The 24,373-nt window shown below is 43.7% G+C and overlaps 1 protein-coding gene across 1 annotated transcript in view; it reads left to right on the top strand.

Annotated features, from left to right (window-relative positions):
• The window catches only part of LOC137433132 (NBAS subunit of NRZ tethering complex), a 48,173-nt gene that overhangs the window by 23,058 nt on the left and 742 nt on the right, over positions 1-24,373 (top strand). Inside the window, exons 5-10 of the mRNA XM_078782789.1 lie at positions 4,906-4,953; positions 7,904-7,947; positions 8,142-8,275; positions 9,259-9,392; positions 11,513-11,611; positions 20,520-20,658. Coding sequence (XP_078638915.1) covers positions 4,906-4,953; positions 7,904-7,947; positions 8,142-8,275; positions 9,259-9,392; positions 11,513-11,611; positions 20,520-20,658 — 598 coding nt within the window. The remainder of the gene's footprint in view (positions 1-4,905; positions 4,954-7,903; positions 7,948-8,141; positions 8,276-9,258; positions 9,393-11,512; positions 11,612-20,519; positions 20,659-24,373) is intronic.

A 24,373-nucleotide genomic window follows, 5' to 3' on the forward strand; every position in this document is an offset into this window, starting at 1 on the left:
AACTGACAGTGGCCCGGTCGAAGAAGCGGCGAGCATGTGACGCCTGCGTCCTCTTCATACCGGACTGGAAGCGGAGTTGTGTTGCAGCCTAATGCTGAAATCGTTTAAATTCATTTTTTCCCTCATCAATCTACACTCAATACCCCATAATGACAAAGAGAAAACAGGATTCTAGAAAGTTTTGCAAATTTATTAAAAATAAAAAACTGAAATATCACCTTTACATAAGTTTGCAGACCCTTTGCTATGACACTTGAAATTTAGCTCGGGTGCCTCCCATTTCTCTCGATCATCTTTGAGATGTTTCTACACCTTGATTGGAGTCCACCTGTGGTAAATTCAATTGATTGGACATGATTTGGAAAGGCACACACCTGTCTATATAAGGTCTCACAGCTTACAATGCATATCAGAGCAAAAACCAAGCCACGAGGTCGAAGGAACTGCCTGCAGAGCTCAGAGACAGGATTGTCTCGATGCACAGATCTGGGGAAGCCTACAAAAAGGTTCCTGCTGCATTGAAGGTTCCCAAGAGCACAGTGCAACACTCCACCGATCTGGGCTTAATGGCAGAGTGGCCAGACGGAAGCCTCTCCTCAGTGAAAGACATGAAAGCCCACAGAATCTTGTTTCTCACAGTCTGAGAGTCCTTTAGGTGCTTTTTTGCAAACTCCAAGCGGGCTTTCATGTGTCTTTCCCTGAGGAGAGGCTTTCATCTGACCACTCTGCCATAAAGCCCAGATCGGTGGAGTGTTGCAGTGATGGTTGTCCTTCTGGAAGTTTCTCCCATCTCCACACAGGATCTCTGGAGCTCAGCCAGAGTGACCATCGGGTTCTTGGCCAACTCTCTTACCAAGGCCCTTCTCCCCCCGATTGCTCAGTTTGGCCGGGCGGCCAGCTCTAGGAAGCGTCCTGGTTGTTCCAAACTTCTTCCATTTAAGAATTATGGAGGCCACTGTGCTCTTGGGAACCTTCAATGCAGCAGAATTTTTTTTGTAGGTTTCCCCAGATCTGTGCCTCGACACAATCCTGTCTCTGAGCTCTGCAGGCAGTTCCTTCAACCTCATGGCCTGGTTTTTGCTCTGATATGCATTGTCAGCTGTGAGACCTTATATGGACAGGTGTGTGCCTTTCCAAATCATGTCCAATCAATTGAATTTACCACAGGTGGACTCCAATCAAGGTGTAGAAACATCTCAAAGATGATCAAGAGAAATGGGAGACACCTGAGCTAAATTTCAAGTGTCATAGCAAAGGGTCTGAACTCTGAACTTACTTATGTCGATGTGATATTTCAGTTTTTTCTTTTTAATAAATTTGCAAAACTTTCTAAAATCCTGTTTTCTCTTTGTCATTATGAGGTATTGAGTGTAGATTGATGAGGGAAAAAATGAATTTAAACGATTTCAGCATAAGGCTGCAACATAACAAAATGTGAAAAAAGTGAAGGGGTCTGAATACTTTCTGAATGCACTGTATATATGCTATAGCCTAGTACAGTATAAGCTCATAAATACTTCCCTTATCATTTTCATGGAAGAGGACGATGCGACGCCGAGTTCACTAGTTCAGACACACAGTTTCGCCGTTGCTTTCTTTGTAAGCCAGGTGTGGTAATGGGGCATTTTGCCTATTGTGCACTCAACTCTTCCAATAGATGAGTCTTGGTCATTCAAATATATGACCGCATTGCAGTTAAATACCTCAGCAGAAAGTGTTTGTCTTTTGCACAGGAAAAAATGCATCATGAAGCTGAATATGCAAGAAAATAGTATGTAGGTAGGTTTGACTATCGATGAAGTCAGGTGAAGCCAGCATTCATATCTTCAGTACCTCTACCTTAATATGAAAATATTAAAATGCTTAGGAACCGTGGAAGATGATGTGCTGAAGAGAGAGGTTGTTGTGGATCATGTAGAGGTTTAGCTTATAAGGAGAGCATAGCGCAGAGGCAGCACATCATTGACTATTAGCTTTAAGTAACTAAGTTTTAGTCACTAAGTACTAACTAGTTCATAACTAAGTATTAGTTTTACTAAAGCATACCAAAGACGTCACAGAAACATCGACAACTTTAGCCACCCCGTCGATGGGGAGGTCTCAACAGGCACTGCTTCAAATGAATGACACTACTCAAAAACTGGATGGGAGTGGGAGATGGAGAAACATTCTTTTATTAATGTAGAGAAGATGGTGTTTATAGAGATGGAGTGGCATTGCTACTGAAAATGGGAGTCGAGAAGTCATTGATGGAATGGCAGCCAATTAATGAAATAATTATTGAGGCACGATTCTACTCAAAACATGCAAAACTGACCATAATCCATTGTCATGCACTGATAAATGAGGCCAATGACAGGGTTAAGGACAGTTTCTATCGGAGATTAGAGAAAGCGGTGGATGAAAACCGCACCTCAATGGGCTTTGTATAATGGGAGACCTAAATGCAAAAGGGGAGAGGATAAAGTAGGACACAAATTAATGATGGGGGAAGCATGGATTTGGAGTGAGGAATGAAAATGGGGAAAGGTTAGTCGAGTTCTGTGAAACAAATGGGCTCTGCATTGGAGGAACCATATTTCCACACAACAACATAGACAAAACAACTTGGATATCACCATACAAGAGGAGCAACAATCGGATTGATAATTTCATGATAAGAGGGATGTGGAGAAGATCGTTGACAGATAGAAGAGTTAAAAAGAAGAGCAGACATCTTTAGTGACCATCAATTAATGATTGCACATCTGGAAATGAAATTTAAGAAAGTGGGGGCGGCTGCTTAACGGTGGGAGAGATTTGATGTGAATAAGCTCAGACCAGCCGTTTTAAACTCATTCTGTCCAGCAATTTAGGAGTGCATATAAGTGAAACCATGTGCAAACAAACCCACAAGTCAAATTATATACATACTGTATTGTAGTATGATACTATTAATCAATTACCTGTGCCACCGAAGGTGGACAGAGGTTATGTTTTCACCTCTGTCTGTCTGTCTGTCTGTTTGTTTGTGTGCAGGATATCTTATAAAGTCGTGGACGGATTCAGTTGAAACTTGGTGGATAGATTGAGTGTGTGACAAGGACAAATTGGTTCAATTTTGGTTAAGATCCGAATGCAAATGCGGATCCGGATACGAGGATTTTTTTTTTTTTGAATTTTAAAGTGATTCTTCACCATTGAGAAATGGGGCCAAAAACAATATTTAGAATGATATTTCAAAAAGTTGTGGTTGGATTATGACAAAACTAGGTGGATGAGTTTGTTTGGTGACGAGAACAAGCGATTAGGTTTTGGTGAAGGTCTAGATCCAGATTCTGCCTATCAGTGGAATACAAAACAAAACTGTTCAGCATGGTGGAGGTATGCCCTCTACCGAGTGCCTTTGTAGTTATTACTGCAGTCGACCTCAAAACCATCCAAGTAGCAGCTTTGCAGTCAGTATATGGGAATGTCAGTCTAAGATTGAATCGGACTCTTCGTGAAGTGAAGGTTGGTGAAGTGCCATGGTAATGAGATGTGTTGGGATTTATGATAAAATATTTATATCTCCCTGATCATCTCTTGGAAGAAAAAATACATCTTTTTGCAAAATTGATGAGAATATGATGACCTGTAGTGGGGCGGCTTAGCCCAAATATTCAAAAGAATTGTGCATTTTGTGAAACAAGCACCAAATTTGGCACAAATGTACATTAATATGTTGCGAACATTTTCAGATATTGGGCCACTTGAAATTCCGTAATTTTTTTTTTCAAATTTTTTCAAATTTCGTAATTTCAAATTTTTCGGGTGACACCGTCACAATTTCGGTCTTCGAGGCCGGCCGATAGGCAAAGTGTGACCAGAAGGGACGAGGTTCTCCTGACCACGTGGCCCTCGATCTGGGAAGCGAGAGGCGTTCCATTAGTGGACGCGCCCCTCACGCCCGACTTTTGGGCGGCCCCGGCAGGCCGTTTGTTTTGACGTTCCGTGACAGGCCCCGCACCCCCACCTCCGGGCCGACCGGAAGCTTGTGCTGAGTACATCATACCTGAACAACTCAGTGAGGCAGAACACAGCAGTGCACACCAGGGTGACCCCTTCAGTGCATAAACCAATTAACCTGTCCACTGCAGGGCATATAGAAATGAAGTTATTTTCTGCATATAATAATAATATAAGTTCAGTTCTATATAACAATTTCTGTTATCACCACTACCACTACAACTACCACTACTACAAGCTTTGTCTGGAATTTTGTGGACTAACAGACAAACAGACATACAGACAAGCTGGGATCAAAACATTACCTCCTTCCACCATTGAGTGTAGAGGTAAACATCATGGAAATTATATCATGCCCTAGATTTAATTCATGCTTACCCGTGTATTTGCTTCACTGGTTCACAAGGTCTTTTGCATACATGTAATTCAGACTCTCGTCTTCATTGCTGACCACACAATGTTCGCAACATATTAATGTACATTTGTGCCAAATTTGGTGCTTGTATCACAAAATGCACAATTCTTTTGAATATTTGGGCTAAGCCGCCCCACTATATCGGCCGGCCTCGAAGACCGAAATTGTGACGGTGTCACCCGAAAAATTTGAAATTACGAAATTTGAAAAAATTTGAAAAAAAAAATTACGGAATTTCAAGTGGCCCAATATCTGAAAATGTTCGCAACATATTAATGTACATTTGTGCCAAATTTGGTGCTTGTATCACAAAATGCACAACAGGTTTGCTATGCTGCTACACTACTGCAGCCTGAAGTTACACATGTTTTTGTATTTTATTGGGGGCAGGGGGGCAGGGGATGAGGAGAGGGTTGAGTACTTTTTGTATTTTATAATGGAGGGGCGTGTGGGTAGTGAGTTTAATAATTGTTGGTAATGAACATTTTTTTTTTTTGTCTCAGCAACTTGAAGCTGTTGGCAGTCGTTCAGGATCAGCATATTGAGATCCGGTAAGTTTTTGGCTCGGTGGAGAAAACAGAAAGGAAACCGAACTGTGTTTTAAAGAGGAATATTTGAAGGTTTTTTTGGAAGAGACCGTTTGAAAAGTTGTGCATTTATAGTTGAAGGCCTAGTGATGCTTGGCTTTTCTGCTTGTTGCACTCATTCTTTTAATTAATCATTCACATCAACTCTTCCTGGGAATTCTTCCAAAGTAAATTGCTCTCTGTCATGCACAGATTTATCCCATCTCGTCTTCAGTTGTCATACCCTTCCTCTCATCCATGGTACACTGAATCTTGTGGTGAGGCAGTTACCCTGAAGCAACTTGCCTTTGCCTCTTGGAAGGCGAATCCAACTGAAGGCAATCTCAGTTCCTTCCACCAAGCTCGGAACAAGTATATGTCTACCCTCAGGAGTGCCAGGAAGCACTATCTCTCTACTCTCAAGACTGAACTCTCAAACATGTCTCCCTCCTCCAAATCCTGGTGATGTCTGGTCAAATCTGTTTCTGGTGTTTGTTCCCGTTCCATCCCCTCCCTTACCTCAAACGGCTAAACAGCTGACGCCGCACGTGACAGAGCCGAATGCCTCAACTCTGTGTTTGCCTAAAAATCTTGTGTCCCAAATCCATCTCTTCTGTACCCACCTTACCCAGTCGAACCCAACTGCTCCTGGACTCTGTGTCCTTCTCTCGTGACGAGGTGGAGAAGTTTCTGTCAAACCTCGACTCTGATTTTTCAACTGGATCAGACAACATCAGCCCACGGGTCCTAAAATCCTTCTCTGCCGCTCTTTCACACCCTCTCTCGGTTCTCTTCACCCTCTCTTTTGCTCAAGGTCATCTGCCATCTGCTTGGAAATCAGCTAACATTACCGCTTTACACAAGAAAGGTGCAAGAAACAGATCCTTGCAACTGCAGACCAATCAGCCTGCTCCCAATAAACAACAAGGTTATGGAATTGATCATCGCTTCTGACATCAAATCCTTCCTCTTCTCCAATGGCTTGATCTCGGATCATCAATTTGGATTCAGACCAGGTCATTCTACTCTGGACAGTGGACATGCTGCTTCTGCTGTCTCAACAATGGATAGACATCCTCAATGCCAAACAGGAAATCAGAGCTGTCTCCCTTGACATATCACGTGCCTTCGATACAGTCTCGCACCCCGCCCTCCTCACCAAACTCTCCTCATATGGTATCCATGGAAACATTCACGCATGGCTTGCAGACTTTCTTTCTGGTCGCAGTCAACGTGTGGCGCTGAATGGAATTCTTTCTTCTCCCCTTCCTGTTCAGGCTGGATTTCCTCAAGGCAGTGTTCTGGGCCCTGTGCTTTTTCTGGTCTTCATCAATGATCTCTCCGACTCTCTGGAAAATCCTCTCTATCTCTTTGCTGATGACTCCACTCTCTGCCGCTCCATATCCCAACCCTCAGATCGGCAGGCAGCAGCCTCTTCACTCTCTGCAGACCTGGACAATATCACAAACTGGTCAAACAAGTGGAAAATGTCTTTCGATCCTGACAAATCCCACACTCTCACTTTGTCTCTCCGAAAAGACCATCTGGACAACCCTCCCATCTCCTTTCTGAACAATCCTCTTGAAGAAGTTCTGTCACTCAAGCTTTTGGGTCTCACTATCTGCCATGATCTTTCCTGGGAAAACCACATTTCAAAGCTGGCCTCCAAAGCCATTTGCCGACTGGGCATATTCCGTTGTGCAAAGTCCTTTCTGGGCACGTCTGAACTCTTTACCACATACAAAGCTTTCATCCGCAGCTCAATGGAATACTGCTCTCCCCTCTGGGCTGGTGCTCCTGCCTCACACCTAGCTCGGCTTCACGTGGTTGAAACCAAAGTATTCAGAATCTCCTGCGATGAAGCTGATACTGAGGGCCTTTCACTCTCTCACCGCAGGCAGGTAGGTGGTCTTTCTGTGTTCTACCGACTCCTCTTCGGCCTTGCTACCCTTGCTCTGTCTGTGCTCTGTCCCCAAAATATTTCTGCAGGGTGCACAAGATCTGCCAGCAACCTTCTTCTGGTGAAACTGCCAAATTCAAGACTCTCTGCTCACCTTCACTCCTTCATTCCTCTTTTCTCCCGCCTCTGGAACAAACTCCCTCACTCCCTTCGATCCCACTCCTCCCTCCAGGTCTTTAAAACAGCTGTTTACAACCATCTTATCTTCCCCCATCCAAAACCTTTATCTTTTCTTCCCCCGTTGAAACACCCCAAATCCACTCCTTTAAATCCCCAACTTCTTTCCTGAAATTCCTAGAATTTTTATTTGCTTTATACCATGTACCCCCTCCTCCCCCATCCCTCCCCCTTCCACAGATCTACTGACATCCCTGTTCTCTTCTGTTGTTGTTCTTGTGTGCTTCCCTCTCTCCCCCTCCCTTCATTGCATGTTTTATGTGTCTGTGCATGTTTTCATGTTCAATGTGTTAGCTCTTACACGAGCCTCGATTCTGTATACAATAAAAAAAGAAACAAAAGTGCTTTTGGATTCACAAGACACAATTTTCTTTTCTTGTTTTGATCAAAAAAACTTTCTGAAGTTCTTTTGCTCACCTTGTTTGTTTCGTCTAATTTGCAAGGTCAACTCCATTTGGTTTGGCTTCTTATCAAATTGTCAAATAATTAATTGATTGTTACTGCATTTCACTTTTGTTCCGTTTTTATTTATTTTACAATCTTTTTCCTCATCTTCATTTTCCTAATTTGCTCGGTGACATGATGTGAAATTGGAAAATGCAAAAACATACGAAGGCCATAAAACATTGCTTCAAAAAGGGGACCATGGTGCCCAAAAAAGGCCAACCTCTGCTCTGCGGGGAAAAATGGCCTCTGAAGGTGGTTCTTCTTCATGTCAAGAGTTCCTGAGAGTGGGCAATGGGTTTTCTGACTTTCAGTTTCACTTGATTATGTTTGACTTGTTTTTTGTTTCTCCAGCTCTTCCAAGGATGATTTTGGATCGGTGGTGGGTCGATGTGCAGGTCAGTGTGCATTGACAGTTGTGTGGGAAAGAAAATTCAAGGCAAATTTGGTGATCCAAACTTTACAGGCCTTGAAGCATATGGTAGCTTTTCATTTGGTTGCATTTGGCTTTCAATAAGGTTGGTGCTTAAGGTGAATTGTGTGTCGTGTGTGCGCGTCCGTCTTTGTGCATGTGTGCGCTTTTTTCCGCCAGTTCCGAGAGATGCATTCCCACAGTGGCGCCACGTTTGTTGGAATTTCGACGGCACACTATTGGCACATTCAGATAGTTCTGGCCATATCTTCATCTTTGACCCAATTGGAAACCTGCTGTTCAACATTGTTCCGGTATGGTCTTATTTTGATGAAGATAGTTTCCTCTGTGATGAACTGTACTTTATATTTTTTTGCCAAAAGACTTGCCAAAACAACACTTCATATTTTTTCACTCTTTTATTATATTTAAATATACAACATCTAGGCTGGTATCACATTCACCGACTATTGAGAATCCAATAGAAATATGGAAACGAGGCCATCACAAATGAGTGGATGTAATGGCAGAAAGGAAAGGGGTGGATTTGGGGAAAGGAGAGGGTCAGCTAGAGTAGAGGTGGGTATGGGGATAGGATGAGGTGACAATGGCAGCTGTTAGAATTACTGGAGGGAGGGGCATAAGACAGACACAGGGTGTCATCTCCACATACAAAGGAATAGAGATGAAATGCTATCATGGGCAACATGTTGTTTTTGCTCTCAGAGAAAATTTGATAACGATTCAAGGAGGGGCCCCGTAATACCATTGGCAAACAGTTTGGAAAGTAAGGCTGTGTGCCAGGCAGTATCGAAAGATCGGGAGATGACCCTGATCTCGCGTTTGAAACTTAGTTCATATCTATTGTTGAGCTAAAGAAACAACATGTCAATGGCAGAATATATGGGGCATAGGCCGAACTGCTGATCAGAGATTTTTCATTTTTGCAGCATTACTTTACATATAATGGAGAGAAGGCTGAGCAGTCTGTAGTTGGGTACAGTAGCTGAACCTTGTTTTATTACAGTGTCAATAAAAAGAATTACAGTGTCAATGCCATCAGGTCCAGTTGCAGTGAAGGGATCAAGATCGACTTGGAACTGTTTTAGTGGGAGAAGTCCATGTGCTGCAGCTAAATCTGTAATTGAAGGAAAATTGTGGGTGTAGGAATGAAGGGATTTGGGTTCCTTGGCCTTTTCTGATTTCACTCATTGTGCAATACTTTAGGATGATACTTGTACTTTGATTTTTATTTGGATAATCCCTAAAGCCTCATATTCCCTCCTCCGAACTGCAGGCAGCAGGCTGCATAGGAGACCTTAGCCAAGCTGTTGCTTGTATGGTGTTCCTGAAGTGTGATGATAACACTAGATGGTCTGCTCAGCTATTGGTCATCACAATACATGGCCTGCTTACCAGCTATCTGATTGGGTATGTCATTCGAACAGCTCTGTACCATAATCATCCCTCCTCAATCTTGGATCTGAGATGTCTAATTTAAATGATAGCTCCAGCTACACACCCTTCTGCATTGATTGAAATTGCAATGTCATTATATTTACATAATCAATAACCAAGTTGGAATTGCACACATGCATGCACATACATACACCTGCACCCACACACAACTTTTTCTTCCCTCAACATTTTTTTCTCCCGAACTCGTTCTCTCCCCCATCGCACTACTTGCGAATATGATGGTTGTGAACCCGTGAAAATCAGCCTGAGATGGGACGGAAAGTCATGGTGTGAGTCAAAGGGTCGATGCTGAATGGATAAAGAGTGTCTCTGTTATTTAACGATGCATTTGATCAACATCCATGCTTTTGAATATCAATGGCATCCATTCATCTATGTAAGATGGTGGATTTGCAGCACTTCTTGGTGAGGTCACTCATGTGTTACACTTCCGTTGGTGACTGTACAAGCCAATTTGGGAGCAAAAGAATCTACCACTGGTGTTACATCTGAAGTAGTTGGTGAGGTTGGCGTCTCCTGTAGTTGTGGGACGATGTTTGCGGCGACAGCGTCTGTTTTGCAGCTGCGCCAACCACTGGTCAAAGCTTTTGCATAACGGTACCAGCTAAAAACAATTTTTTCTGTTTTGATTTGTTACACCATCCCTGCTCTGCAGAAACATTTTATAACAGGTCATGTAATTGTCTTTATGTTGTGGTATAATTCTAGGGAATTCTCATACGTCAAAATACCCTCAAATTATTTAAAAACATGACGAATAAACGAAATATCAAGGCATATTGTCTCGTGTCGAAGTTCAAATGTTAGCATTAACATCTTTCAGACAAGCAGATCATGCTGGAAGATGAACTTCCATGATTGGCCACGTAGGGTGTTAATACAAATTTAGTACTGCGTTCTTTGGAACATACCACGTTTCACCAATCCAATAAGCCTGGTGTTTGCTTAACCGTTAAGGTGGCTCGCTTGAGATTTTGGGTTCCTGAGTTTAAGGCCTGTCGTGCTGTTGAATTAACACCAGGTTTGTTGACTCAGTCTGTCGTCCTTCCAAGGTTGGAAAAGTGAATACCAGCTTACTGGTAATGGGGGGCATTACATCAGTGGCACAGCCACACTCCCAGAAAATGATACAGCCAAGCAGCCATAAGCTACATACGAACCACCATCACCACCAAACCAATAAAAGCGTTAATGTTTTAGACGCTAATCTCTGGGTTATTAACAATATTTATAACCACGCCGAATTACACCAGCCAACGAAGCGCAGAGCTATTTCCCACAAACGATTATATTATGATGAAATTTATTTAAATTTGAACTATAACACAGAAATGATGCACAATAAAACAAAGTCATTCCATATTATTTCCATTTCCTATTGATGGGGCTCACTGTGTTCTTGGGAACTTTCAACACTCTAGAAATTATTTTGTACCCTTCCCCAGACCTATGCCTCCTCACAATTCCATCTCAGAGTTCTACGGGCAGTTCCTTGTACTTAATGGTAGAGATTCTGCTCTGACATGCACTGTCAACTGTGGGATCTTTTGTTTCTAAATCATGTCAAAATCATTTCCAAAAAAGATGTTTCTTTCTAAATCGTGTCGATTCAATTGAATTGGCCACAGGTGGACACCAATCAAGTTGTAGAGACATCTCAAGGATGATCAAAGGAAATTGGATGTACCTGAGCTCAATTTGGAGTGTCATAGCAAAGGGGTGAATACTTATTGACTCAAGACATTTGAGCTTTTCATTTTTCATAAATTTGTAAAAAAATTAAAAAAACAAAAAAAAAAACTTTGACATTAATGGGGTATTATGTGTAGATCAGTGACAAAGAAATATATATTGGCTGAGATATATATATATATATATATATATATATATATATATATATATATATATATATATATATATATATATATATATAATTATATATATGATTATAATATATATATATATATATATATATATATATATATTTTAATATGGCTGTGTAATGTTGCAATGATATATACTGTATGTTGCACAAAGCAAGTGCTGGGGTTAATGTAAATGCAATATTGCAGACTGAACACGAGCCAAGGTTATAAAGAAACACACAGATTTAGTTTTCGGCATCATTACCCAAGAGGGATCAACACTGCAATCTACAATCCTGCACACCGGTATGCCACACCAATCTCTGATGGTTGCACACATTATTTCAATCAACTGTTGGATTTATTTTGCTTGTTCATTTCTGTCTGTCTGTCTGTCTGTCTATCTAGCTATCTATCTTTGTGTGTCTATCTGTTTATCTATTTATCCTCAAAATATGATGGCTTAATAAATTTGATGCAGATGTAGAGTAAAATAATACAACATGTTGAGAGGCAGAGAGTAGTTGAGAGGAGAACGTTCTTCTGCTCCAGCGATATCCCATGTGTTATTTCCTATTAACTTGTGGTCAATGGCTGATTCTGCATCATTACCTCTTTCACTGATGGTGGACAGAGGTTATGTTTTCACCCCTGTCTGTCTGTTTGGCTGTGAGCAGGATATCTCAAAAGGTTGTGGACGGATGAAATTTAGTGGACAGGGCTTGAATGTGTGATAATAACGAATTGATTCGATTTGGTGAAGATTTGGATCCGGATTGGGATACTATACATTTTCAAATGATTCTTCACCATTGAGAGATGGGGCCAAAAACAATATAATAATAATAATAATAATTCATTTATTTTGTATAGCGCTTTTCAAGAAGCCCAAAGGCGCTTTGACAGAGTGGAAAACATAAAGCATAACAATACATGAAAACAACAATTGCAAAAAGACAAGAATCAATAGGGAAATATTTAAAGCAAAAGGAGGGAGGAGAAGAGATAGTCAGGGGTTAAATGCTGTGGGTTGAATGTTGAATGCAGTGTTGAACAGGTGGGTCTTTAGTGATGTTTTGAATGTGGTGAGTGAGGAGGAGTCTCTGATGGTGTGAGGTAGTGAGTTCCAGAGGGTGGGAGCAGCGATGGAGAAGGCCCTGTCCCCCCAGGATCTGAATTTGGTCCGGATGGAGGGGGTCAGGAGGTTGGTACCAGCAGAGCGGAGGTTGCGGGTGGGAGTGTGTCTGGAGAGGAGGTCAGCCAGGTAGGATGGGGCCAGGTTATGGAGGGCTTTGTATGTCAGGAGGAAGATTTTGTACTGGATTCTCTGGGGGATGGGGAGCCAGTGAAGCTTGTAAAGGACGGGGGTGATGTGGTCACGGGTCCGGGAATGGGTGAGTAGACGGGCAGCGGAGTTCTGAATGTATTGGAGTTTATTAGTGATTTTTGAGGGTGAACCATAGAGGAGGCTATTGCAGTAGTCCAGACGGGAGGTGATGAAGGCGTGGATGAGGGTTTCTGCAGCCGTGGAGGAGAGGGATGAGCGGAGACGGGGAATGTTTTTCAGGTGAAAGAAGGCTGACTTTGTGATCTGTTTAGTGTATTTGTCGAAGGAGAGGGTTTGGTCAAAGATGACGCCAAGATTCCGGATGTGAGGGGAGGTGGATACTGGGATACCGTCGATGTTGAGGGCAAAGTTATGGGTGGATTTTGTGAGCGTTTTTGGGCCAATGATGATTATTTCAGATTTATCACAGTTAAGCTTAAGGAAGTTGCTTTGAAGCCAGGATTTTATTTCAGTGATGCAGTTTGTCAGGATAGCGTGGGTGTCGGTGGAGACGGACTTGGTGGAGATGAAAAGCTGGATGTCATCGGCGAAGCAGTGGAATTGGAGACCAGGACGGCGGATTAAGTGACCGAGGGGGGACAGGTAAAGGATGAAGAGGAGGGGGCCAAGAACTGAACCTTGGGGGACACCTTCGGAGAGGGGAGCAGTGGGGGATTTGCAGTTATTGATGGAGATGAACTGGCGTCTGTCAGAGAGGTATGATTTAATCCAAGAGAGGGCAGTGCCGGTAACGTTAAAGGTGGATTCAAGTCGGGTGAGGAGGATGGTGTGATCGATGGTGTCAAAGGCAGCGCTGAGGTCGAGGAGGACGAGAATGTTGAGGTTGCCAGCGTCAGAGGAGAGGAGAAGGTCGTTGGTGATTTTGAGGAGAGCAGTTTCAGTACTGTGGTTGGAGCGGAATCCGGATTGGAATGTTTCATACAGGTTATTGGCAGAGAGGTGATGTTTGAGTTGAGTGGCTACAGCGCGTTCCAAAACTTTTGACAGAAAGGGTAGGTTGGAGATGGGTCTGAAGTTGTTTAGGGTGTCCGGGTTTAGACCAGGTTTTTTTAGAATGGGGGTGACAGCAGCAATTTTGAGGGAAGGTGGGACGATGCCTGTCGACAGGGAGGAGTTTATTGTTGCAATGATAAGTGGAGAGAGAGCAGGGAGGGAGGCCTTGACAAAGCTGGAGGGGATGGGGTCAAGAGTGCAGGTGGCAGTTTTCATTCCTATGAGGAGTTCAGAGAGGACAGTAGGGGAGACAGGGGAGAATTGAGACAGGGGAAGGCAGGATAAGGGGGGGCAGGTGGTTGGAGGGGGAGCGGGTGCGGCGGTGGTCAAGCTGTTGTAGAAGTTGTCAATTTTGCGTTGGAAGAAAGAAAGGAAGGAGATGCAGTTGTCTACTGTGAATGACTGGGTGGTGGTGTCCAGGGGGCGGAGGAGTTTGTTTATTGTCGAGAAGAGTGCTTTTGGGTTTCCGGAGCCAGAGTGGATAGTTTGAGAGTAGTAGGCGGAGCGGGCGTGGGAGAGGGCATCTTTGTAGTGTTGTAGGTGGTCCTTGTAGGCTTGGGAGTGAACTGTGAGACCTGTTTTATTGCGGAGTCTTTCAAGTTGGCGAGCACGAGTTTTCATCAGGCGGAGTTCAGGGGTAAACCAGGGAGCAGAATGGGTGAAAGAAACTGTTTTGGTTTTTACAGGCGCAAGCTGGTCAAGGCAGGAGGAGAGAGTGTGGTTGTAGTAGTCAGTGAGGTCGGAAGGGGTGTGGAGGTCAATGAAGGGAGAAGTGGACATTTTTTCAGAGAGGGTGGATGAGAATGAGGTAGGTGAAAGAGCGTTTAGCTTACGGAAGTTGATAGTGCGATAATGTCTTGGTGTTGGGGTGGGGATGTTGATGGTCATAGTGATGGCTAAGTGGTCAGAGAGGGTGAGGTCGGAGCCAGAGAGATGGTGCAAAATTAATCCAGTGGAGCAGACAAGGTCCAAAATGTGACCACGGATATGCGTAGGAAAGTTGACATGTTGAGTGAGGTTAAAGCAGGTGAGTAAATCGGTGAAGTCAGTGGTTATTGTGGAGTCGGTGGAGTCCATGTGGATATTGAAATCACCAAGGAGAAGGATTGAGGGGGAGAGGGAACATAGCTGGGTCAGAAAGTAGGAGAAGTCAGACAGGAATAATGGGTGTGGTTTGGGAGGGCGGTAGACGACAGCCATGACTGACTGCGTGCGACCAGAGAGTTTAAAAGCCAGGTGTTCAAAGGATGAGGATGAGGCGATGGGGATGAGGCTGGTCCTGATGTCTTGACGGTGGATAACGGCAATTCCACCACCTCGGCCCTCCGAGCGTGGTTTATTGACGTAGGAATATCCATTGGGTGTGGTGAGGTTGAGCGTGTAGTAGTCCAGTGGTTGTTGCCAGGTTTCGGTGAGACAGAGAAAGTCCAGTTTGTTATCCAGGATGTAGTCGTTGAGGATGAGGCATTTGTTGTTGAGGGACCGGGTGTTGAACAGGGTGAGCTTGATGTTGTTTTGAACAGCGGGGATGAATTCAGGTGATTTAGCCAGGGTTCATAGGCAGGAGGTGCGATTGTGTGCGTTGCTGTGACCAGGTGCGCTGGGGCGAAGAGTGAGAGTGCGCTGAGCCGACCAGAGGACGGGGATGGAGTGACCTGATTGTACATATACAAACTTACGACCGGAGCCACGGTGAATGTACCTGGGTCGTCGGAGGAGTCCATTTGATTTGATGGCAGAGATGCATGATGGGGTGGAGCGGGTATAGAGCAGAAGGAGCCTTGCGGCGGAGTATCGCAGAGCCATGCCAGGCAGGAGCGGAGAGGCGAGCACGAGGCCAAGGTTGAGGAGGTGAAACAATGGTCCCAACCCACGGGAGCAGGCCCAAGGAGACGAAGGAGCCAGGTAGGTGAAGCCAGGAGCAGAGTCGGGACCAAGCACAGGGCAGACAGGAGCAAAGAGACGATCACGAGGCCAAGGTTGATCACGGCAAAGCGGGAAATGCAGCGGCAATCAACCGCCGCTGCTACAAATCAAGATCACGGCGGGAAAACCACCGCCACACCGCTGCGAAGGACACAACCCACGAGAGCGTGCCCGAGGAAACAGCGAGCAGGCGAAGGAGCCGTGTCAGCGAAGCAGGGAGCAGAGCCGGGACTATGCGGAGGGCAGACTCAATGGCCAAAAAATCCGCACGACCACCAAAAAAGCAAGCCACAGACAGTGGCCCAGTCGAAGAAGCGGCGAGCATGTGACGCCTGCGTCCTCTTCAGACCGGACCGGAAGCGGAAGCCAAGGCGTGACGTGATTATATATAGAGCATGATGTCTCAAGTTGTGGACGAGCTATGACTAAACTTGGTGGATGAGTTGGTTTGGTTCGGTGACGAGAACAAGCCAATTCGATTTTGGTTGAGGTCCAGATCTGGCCTATCGGTGGGACACAAAACGTAAACTGTTCAGTCTGGCAGAGGTATGTGCTCTACCAAGTGCAGTTCTAGTTTCCACTGCTTTTACTTCCAATAGGCATGTCTCGCTTCCCGACAATTTTAATAAACTAGTGGGCCTGTTAGTCCATTCGACCAAATTTTAATTTGTCGTCTTGTTCTTGTGGCATACCGGCCTGCTGTACTGCTTGAGCTTTAGCTTGCTTTTCAGCAAGCCCAGATGTGATTGGGTCAGGGTGGCAGTGGGATGGGGGGGTGGGGGGGGTGTGATTATATGTTTGTTATTATTATTGCCAAATTATACTGCTATTTTTATTGCTGTTAATACCTTGGGACTCGACTATTCGTGGGGGATACGTTTCTGAAAAATCCGGGAATTGCGAAACTGCGAATATCGGCGGGGCATTGTTGTCCCCCGTCGCACCGCGGAGCGAAAGGGGGACTATGGTTTTCCCGTACGTGCGTGCTTAAGCGAAGGACCGCATTCGAATTTGGTGTGTGGGTGCAACCCACGTCAAAATCCAAGATGGCCACCGCCATGTATGTCTGACGCCACGTATGTCTGAACCTTGTGAGCGAAATATCTTGAAAAATAAGCGAAGTACCAACTTCTAATCTGGTGCGTGGGTGTATCTAGGCGAAAGCAAGAACCCTATTGAAAATTGGGTCGCCACGTCAAAATCCAAGATGGCCCCCGCCATGTATGTCTGAGCCTTGTGAGCGGAATATCTTGAAAAATAAGCGAAGTACCAGCTTCTAATCTGGTGTGTGGGTGTATCTCGGCATAAGGAAGAACGCTATTGAAAATTGGGTCGCAACGTCAAAATCCAAGATGGCCGCCACCATATATATGTCTGAACCTTGTGAGCAAAATATCTTGGAAAATAAGCGAAGTACCAACTTCTAATTTGGTGTGTGGGTGTATCTATGCATAAGGGAGAACGCTATTGAAAATGAGGTCGCCACGTCAAAATCCAAGATGGCCGCCTTGCGTCTTCCACTTTGTCAACTCGCATCACTTCAACGACGGGGGACCTAGGCGTAACGCTTGTTTCAATGGAAAAAGGAGGCGATAGGTTCCCGAGTCGTGAAAATCCACGAATATAGAGGACTAAACCGCGAATGGTGAGGCAAAATCCACGAATGGCAAGGCAAAATCCGTGAATGGTGAGGCAAATGCAGAGAATGTCAACGATGATCCGTGAAGGTCGATGAAAATCCCACGAATGTATGCGGCATTGTTTCAATGCCCCTGAAAAACCACGAATTCGCGGAACACGGCCACGGATAGAAAAAAAACCCACGACTTTGCGGGACACTTTCCCAAGAAGAGAAGCAGGTCGCATTTTATCACCCACGAATACGCGGAACCAGCGAATAGCGGAATCTCGAATAGCGGGGTCCGGCTGTATTATTAGTATTCGTCAATATATGCTTCGTTACAATGTGATCATTATTTTTGTTATTGCTTTTTAATTAGAATGACTTGTCATGGAAGGACCCATTAAGCTGCTCTATACACTTTAACATGGCTCACATTTAGAACATGGAAATTCTTCCGGATTCTTCAATGTCAAGACTCTCTATTCACCTTCACTCTTTCATTCCTCTTTTCTCCCTCCTCTGGAACAAACTCCCTCACTCTTTTCAATCCCACTCCTCCCTCCAGGTCTTTAAAACAGCTGTCCACCACCATCTCTTATCTTCCCCCATCTAAAACCTTGATCTTTTCTACCCCCGTTAATTCACCCCAGATCCACTTTTTTGAAATACCGACTTCTTTCCTGGAAGTCCTAGCAGTGTCCACGTGTTTTATTTTTTTTGTCACCTCTTCCGCCCCCCCCCCCCTCCCATGCCCCCTCCCCCCAAGCCCTCTCCCTCCCACAGATCTCCTGATATCCCTGCTCTTCATCTTGTTCTCCCGCTCCCTTTATCATATGTTATATGTGTCTGTCAGTTTGTCTTTTTGTGATCAATGTTAGCTCTTACACGAGCCTCGACCTTGTATACAAAAAAGAAAAGAAATGAACATATGTCACCCACAGGGTGAACCGTATCTTGCCATTTGACCTTGACCTTAATAATTTCGTATGGTGAATAGTATGTCTTCATGACCAACGCACATGAAATATTGAAAGATTTTGATGAGAACTGAGGAAATAATTTTTTCATGAAAATTCCGTTTTTTCGTCATGACGTCATCAAATGACGTCATAGCGTCAAACTGTTTACAGATCTGGGAAGCACTCATCAAGGGCATTCATATGAGGTATTACTCGATATGGTACCTACGATTTCAAAATTTGACCTTGGGGTCAATAATTTTCGACCTCCAGCGCTAACCATGAAGGTCAAGGCCGATCGCCACCAAAAACTAATCAGCTGAGCGCCGGACCATATACTAGATTCCCATGAAGTTTGGAGACGATCCGATCAAAGTTACTCAAAAAATAAGGGTTTCGTCGACCTCCATGATTGACCACAAAGTGACCTTGACCTTTGACCTTGACCTTCAAAATTTTGTGTGCTGAAGGGTATCTCTAAAAGACTCTGATATGCGAAGTTACAGGAGTTTCCAATAATAACTGTGCTCTACAGAGTGACCTAAACAATACGAACTAAAGCAATACAATATACATGAAAAGTGCAGTTTTTTCGTCATAACGCCGTCAAATGACGTCACATTGTCAAACTAGTTATATGTTTGGAAAGCACTCAACAAGGGCTTCAATTTGAGGTACTACTCGATATGGTAACTGAAACTTGAAAATTTTACCTTTTGGTCAAAATTGAATGACCTTCAAAATGACCTTGAAGGTCAAGGCCGATCGACACCAAAAACTAATCAGCTGAGCGCCATACCACACCCTATATACCCACCAAGTTTGGAGATCATAAGATCAAAGTTACTCAAAAAATAAGGGTTTCGTTGACCTCCATGATTGACCGCAAAGTGACCTTGACCTTTGACCTTTGACCTTCAAAATTTTGTGTGCTGAAGGGTATCTCTATAGGACTCTGATCTGCGAAGTTACAGGAGTTTCCAATAATAACTGTGGTCTACAGAGTGATCTAAACGTGAAAAAAAAATGATTAACCACAAACAAAAAAACAAACAAACAAACATACAAGCTGACTGATACATCTTGCAAAAACTTCGTTTTGGCAAGATAAAAATGAAGTAGTTATTTAGTCTAATCAACTCAGGAGGTCATGGCGATAATTTTGGTGTATCGCAGTCTGCATCAGAAAGCTCCAGTAAAACTCCACAAAAAGCCTGCCACACAACACAACACATGCAACTCGTCCATTTATCGTAAAAGGATAGCGGGTTGTACTTCACAAACACATTGCATGTGTATTTGCGAGTGTCAATGAGGATGTAGAATGAAGTATGTGAAAACGTGTGAAAAAGAATATTTTAATAACACGTAATTGTTTTTGGCATGGCTGTGGTTGTTGTTTGTGCACTCCATCCGTGTATCTTTATATATTTATCCTCATCAGAGGATAGGGTATTGTATAATGTCTGTTTATGTTTGCACAGAATGTGCTAACATAGGCCAAAAGCTCTACCTAGTGGTAGGCAGTAGCAGGCAGTAATACATGTCTTTTTTATTATTATTATTATTATTATTATTATTATTATTATTATTATTACAGACTTATTTAACTTCATCTGAACTTTGTTTGTTTGTCCTGTTTCAAATCTTTGAGCCGTTCGTTTTCTTTGATCCATACGTTGAAGAGAGCTGAAATTTGGCCCACGGTCCTCTTTTCTGGTACATTTTCATCTATCAAAATTTTATACAAAAAACATATATATATATATTTGAAACTTTAAAAAAATAATAGTATGTAGCCCTAAAACATTCGTTTACTTGTTTCAACCGAGTACCTCTTTGAAGTATGTACAATTATAATACGAGTACGTGTATAAATGATGTATGGTGCAATTAGAATGTGAGTATGTTTATAAAATACATACTACAAAACCACACAAAACAAGTCTTGGCGAGGGTTTGCAATCTTTACATTTTCTATTGCTTTGAGAAGTGTTACTATACTGTATTTCCTTTTGTGGGTTCCTGCTGTGGTAGAATAAATGTTACTGTTGGAACCACTACATTAAAGCTCGAGGTCCATTCCTCCTCTTTTTCCTCAATCCTGGAAACATGCTGGTTTAAGAGGCAAGTAAATTTGATTGAAGGAACGAATCCACGAATTGTTCCAAGTAAATAATCATTAGTTTTACAACCAACAAAATGGATTATTACAATTCCAGCAGTACTATTTGTGTTATTGTACAGCAGCAGAAAGTCTTTAGCATAACGCATTACAGCCGGAAAAACTCTAGCTCCTTTTCTATACAGATGATGTTATAAGTTGATTGACACAAATATAAATTGAAATATTTGTCTTGACAGAGTCTTGCTCGTGGCGGGCTCTAATAGTGGAGACTCTCCAACTTCAACCACTGAGGCTTGTGGATTGACTTTGTGGAGAGTTCTGTCTGGTCCTCCACATTACAAGCTTGTTGAGTCTGATTATGTTGACGTTGGCAAAGTGAGTGAATGATCTGTCAAGTGCAAATTTTTAACACCAAGATGTTATCTATTTATTTTTATACTAAACTTTTTCTGTGGCTTGCTCTAAACAATGGTTTATATCACAGCCATGCTTGAAAATTTTAACTTTCATTTTGTCATCTCTGTATGGGAGGTAAATATAGTATCTAACTAGAATTCCTTGTTGTTTTTTTTATATCTACCTCTCTATAATAGCATACTTAGTTGCAGTATAGAATTAATGTTGTTCTTGAGCAATCCCTTGACAAAATTGCAATACCAGAAATAAATGTTTGTGTAAATGAGCTTTTTAATATTGTTACGGCCGCGGGGTTGGGTCTACTATGAGGGGGTTAGCCTCCGCTCCCTCCCGAACTTACCGGACCTGAGGCTTCCGCGCACGAATAATTTCGTACTTCGGCAAGTTGCGAACTAGCAACTACGAATGCCAATTGGTCCGTTGCGTGATAGCAGGATCCGACCATCTGACACCTTTTAACTGTACCATGTGACGGTTCCAATCAGGAAACGTACCCTCCGGCGGTGTACCACTCATGTTCCTAGAATGGAAATTTGGATGGCCGAGCAACCGCTTGGTACTGCCGGGCTGATGCTAATGAGCCGATGAACCGGGGACTGATAACCTCCCGTTCACTAGGTGTGAGCAATGGCGCCGGACCAATGAAAGAAAGCACATTCACGGACAGTTGGAAAAGAAATGCTTAACAGTTTAATTTATTTACAAGTATATACAGTGAAACTTATCGATAGGAAAGAAAAAGCGACAAGAAGCAGAAACTTAGCTTAACCTTCGCCTTATGACGATCACAACAAACAAACACGACATGGGCGCCCATCTCGCCTTCATGGAAGGGGGGGAGGGGGAGGGCAAAACGAACTTTGGGATCCTGTTACCAAAATGGTTATAATGTTACCAGATGCTTCCCCTTGCGACTATCTTTGTCTTGACCTCACCAACGAGCACCAGGCCGGCAAATGGCAGTCCCCAACACGAGCAGGCAAAGGCGATCCCCAGCACAAACACGAGCAGGCAAACCAGCATGTGCAGAGAGGGAGTGCCGTGAATACATGCAGAGAGAGTCCAGTCCAACAGGAAAACAGGCCAAGAGGTCGAAGCATGCAGGCACGTGCAGAGAGGCAGTGTCGTGAACACATGCAGAGAGGGTCCAGTCCAGCAGGCAAGCAGGCCTCGAGGTAGAATCATGCAGGCATGTGCAGAGAGGGAGTGTTGTGTACATGTGCAGAGGCCTGGGAGTCTAGCAGCCAGCATAGAGAGTCATGCACACGGGCATCGAGATGGAGGAGAGAGACAGAGACAGAGAATCAAGTGTCCAAGCCTTCTTGTAAGGCCCCCCCGCCAAGGGTGTGGGTTGTTCGAGGTTTTTCGGGCTCCCGAGTGGGGGAGTTTGCCACCCTGCCCCCACAAGCCCTCTCCAAGGGACTTTTACCTGGTGCATAACCCAATGGTCTTTGATGCATTTGAAAAGTTCCCTGTCCACAAAATGTTGCTGCTCTCATCCACCCTTGCGGCCTTTGGCCTGACTTCTTTCCTTCAAGACTTTGAATCAATATCTGTGGATGCAATCTTTGTGCATCTACCTGGCTTCCCCGTATGAGTGGAGTGGACTGATCTTCCCATCTCCAACGCATGACATACTAAACCATATAAGGGGAAGATAATGTTCTACTATGAAATAACTATTTTAAGGGAACTGTGTGGTGGTTGCAATTTCTTCGTAGCGGGTTCCTAAAATCGCAACAATATATATGTATATTGTAATGGTCGTGCGTCTTTGACAACTGTCAGGCTACTGTTGGGTATTAGACAAAAAGATCTTCACCTTCACCGGGTTAATTTGGCGCCAATTGGTCTTTCACAACACGCCCCCGATGAATCTGCAGACACGATTGACCAAGCGAGCCCATCAGAAATCTGCTTCTGAAGTGCTTTAGCACAGACTTTAGGACACGGATACGAAAAAAACCATGAGGCCAGTTCACAGAACCGCAACAGTACATTCCAAGAGTATGTAATTTTTTTTTTTTTTGATATATACACTACCGGTCAAAAGTTTTAGAACACCTCAATTTTTCCAGTTTTTATTGAAATTTACGCAGTTTACTGTCTCAATGTACTCTGAAATTAAGCATCAAACAAATAAACAATTGGAGATAAAAAAAGAAATCATAGAATCATTTTGTTTAACAAAATTTTATTTAAATTTTTGATTCAGCAAAGTAGCCAGCATTTGCAAATATAACCGCCGAAATTCTTTCTACAATGGAAATCAAATATTGTTCGGGAAGTTCTTCCCAACACTGTTGCAGAAGTTCCCACAAATGTGTTGCACTTGTTGCTTTGCTTTCGCCCTTCTGTCCAGTTCATCCCAAACCAGCTCGATGGGGTTTAAGTCTGGAGTCTGTGCTGGCCATTCCATGATTTGAAGCCTACCGTCTTGTTCTTTTCCTCGAAGGTAGTTTTGACATAGCTTGGAGGTGTGCTTAGGGTCATTATCTTGCTGTAGGATGAACCCCTGACCAACTAGGCGTATAAAAAAAAAAAAAAAAAACACCTTCAGAGGCCATTTTTCCCCGCAAGCGGGGGTTGGCCTTTTTCGGGAACCGTGGTTGTTGTTGTTTTTCGGTCCCCTTTTTGAAGCAATGTTTTACGGCCGGATGCCCTTCCTGACGCCAACCCTTTTTGCCGCCTTTAACGACAAACAGGGAATTACCAGTGAACTGGTACTCAATTAGCCGACCTCGGAAGGATGACAGGCTGAGTCAACCCCCCTGGCGTTAATTCAGCAATCGACCGGGATTCGAACCCAGGATCCTAGGATCCTAAGCCGGCACCCTAGCCGCTAGCCCAACACCAGGGTCTATACCAGAGTAGGCGTATACCAGAGGGTATTGCATGGCGCTGCAAAATGCTGTTGTAGCCCTTTTGGTTCAGGGTGCCAGTCACTCTGTGCAAGTCGCCGTCTCTGGATCCAGCAAAAAAGCCCCAGACCATCACGCTTCCTCCTCCATTTTTGACAGTTGGTGTCACACACTGAGGAACCATCCTTTCGCCTACTCGATGGCGTACAAAAACCATGCGTGATGAACCAAAGATTTCAAATTTGGATTCTTAGGTCCATAAGACCTTCTTCCAGTCTTCAGTAGTCCACTGGCGGTGCTTCATGGCCCAGCAAGCCTCTTTTTCTTATTTTGCCATCTTAGCAATGGCTTTCTTACTGCCACTCGACCTGTCAAACTTGCAGCTCAAAGTATTCTCTTCACAGTTGAAACTGTGACTTGCTTATTTCGACCAGCGTTAAGCTGTGCTTGAAGCAGTTGTCATGTGAGCCGCCTATCACGCAAGTTGTTGACTCTCAGAAACTTGTCTTCTGATTCTGTTTTGGCTTTGGGTCTGCCAGACCTCTTCCTGTCAGAGTTTCCTCCAGTTTCCAAGTGCCTTTTGATGGTGTAGGAAACTGTACTCGCTGACACCTTGGCTTTCTTTGCAATTTCTCTAAAGGAAAGACCTACACTTTTAAGGGTTATAATGGTCTGTCTTCCTTTGTTAATTGGCTTTTTCTCATGATTAAGATAGCAATATACTACTTCCTGCAGTGCAATATTGTCCAAATAATGCTTCAGAGGGTGTAATAAAAGTCTGTTCCAATACTGCTTTTATACAGACAGGGGGT

This window comes from Myxine glutinosa, chromosome 8 (assembly GCF_964187855.1).
Source record: "Myxine glutinosa chromosome 8, kmMyxGlut1.1, whole genome shotgun sequence".
Taxonomy (NCBI): domain Eukaryota; kingdom Metazoa; phylum Chordata; class Myxini; order Myxiniformes; family Myxinidae; genus Myxine; species Myxine glutinosa.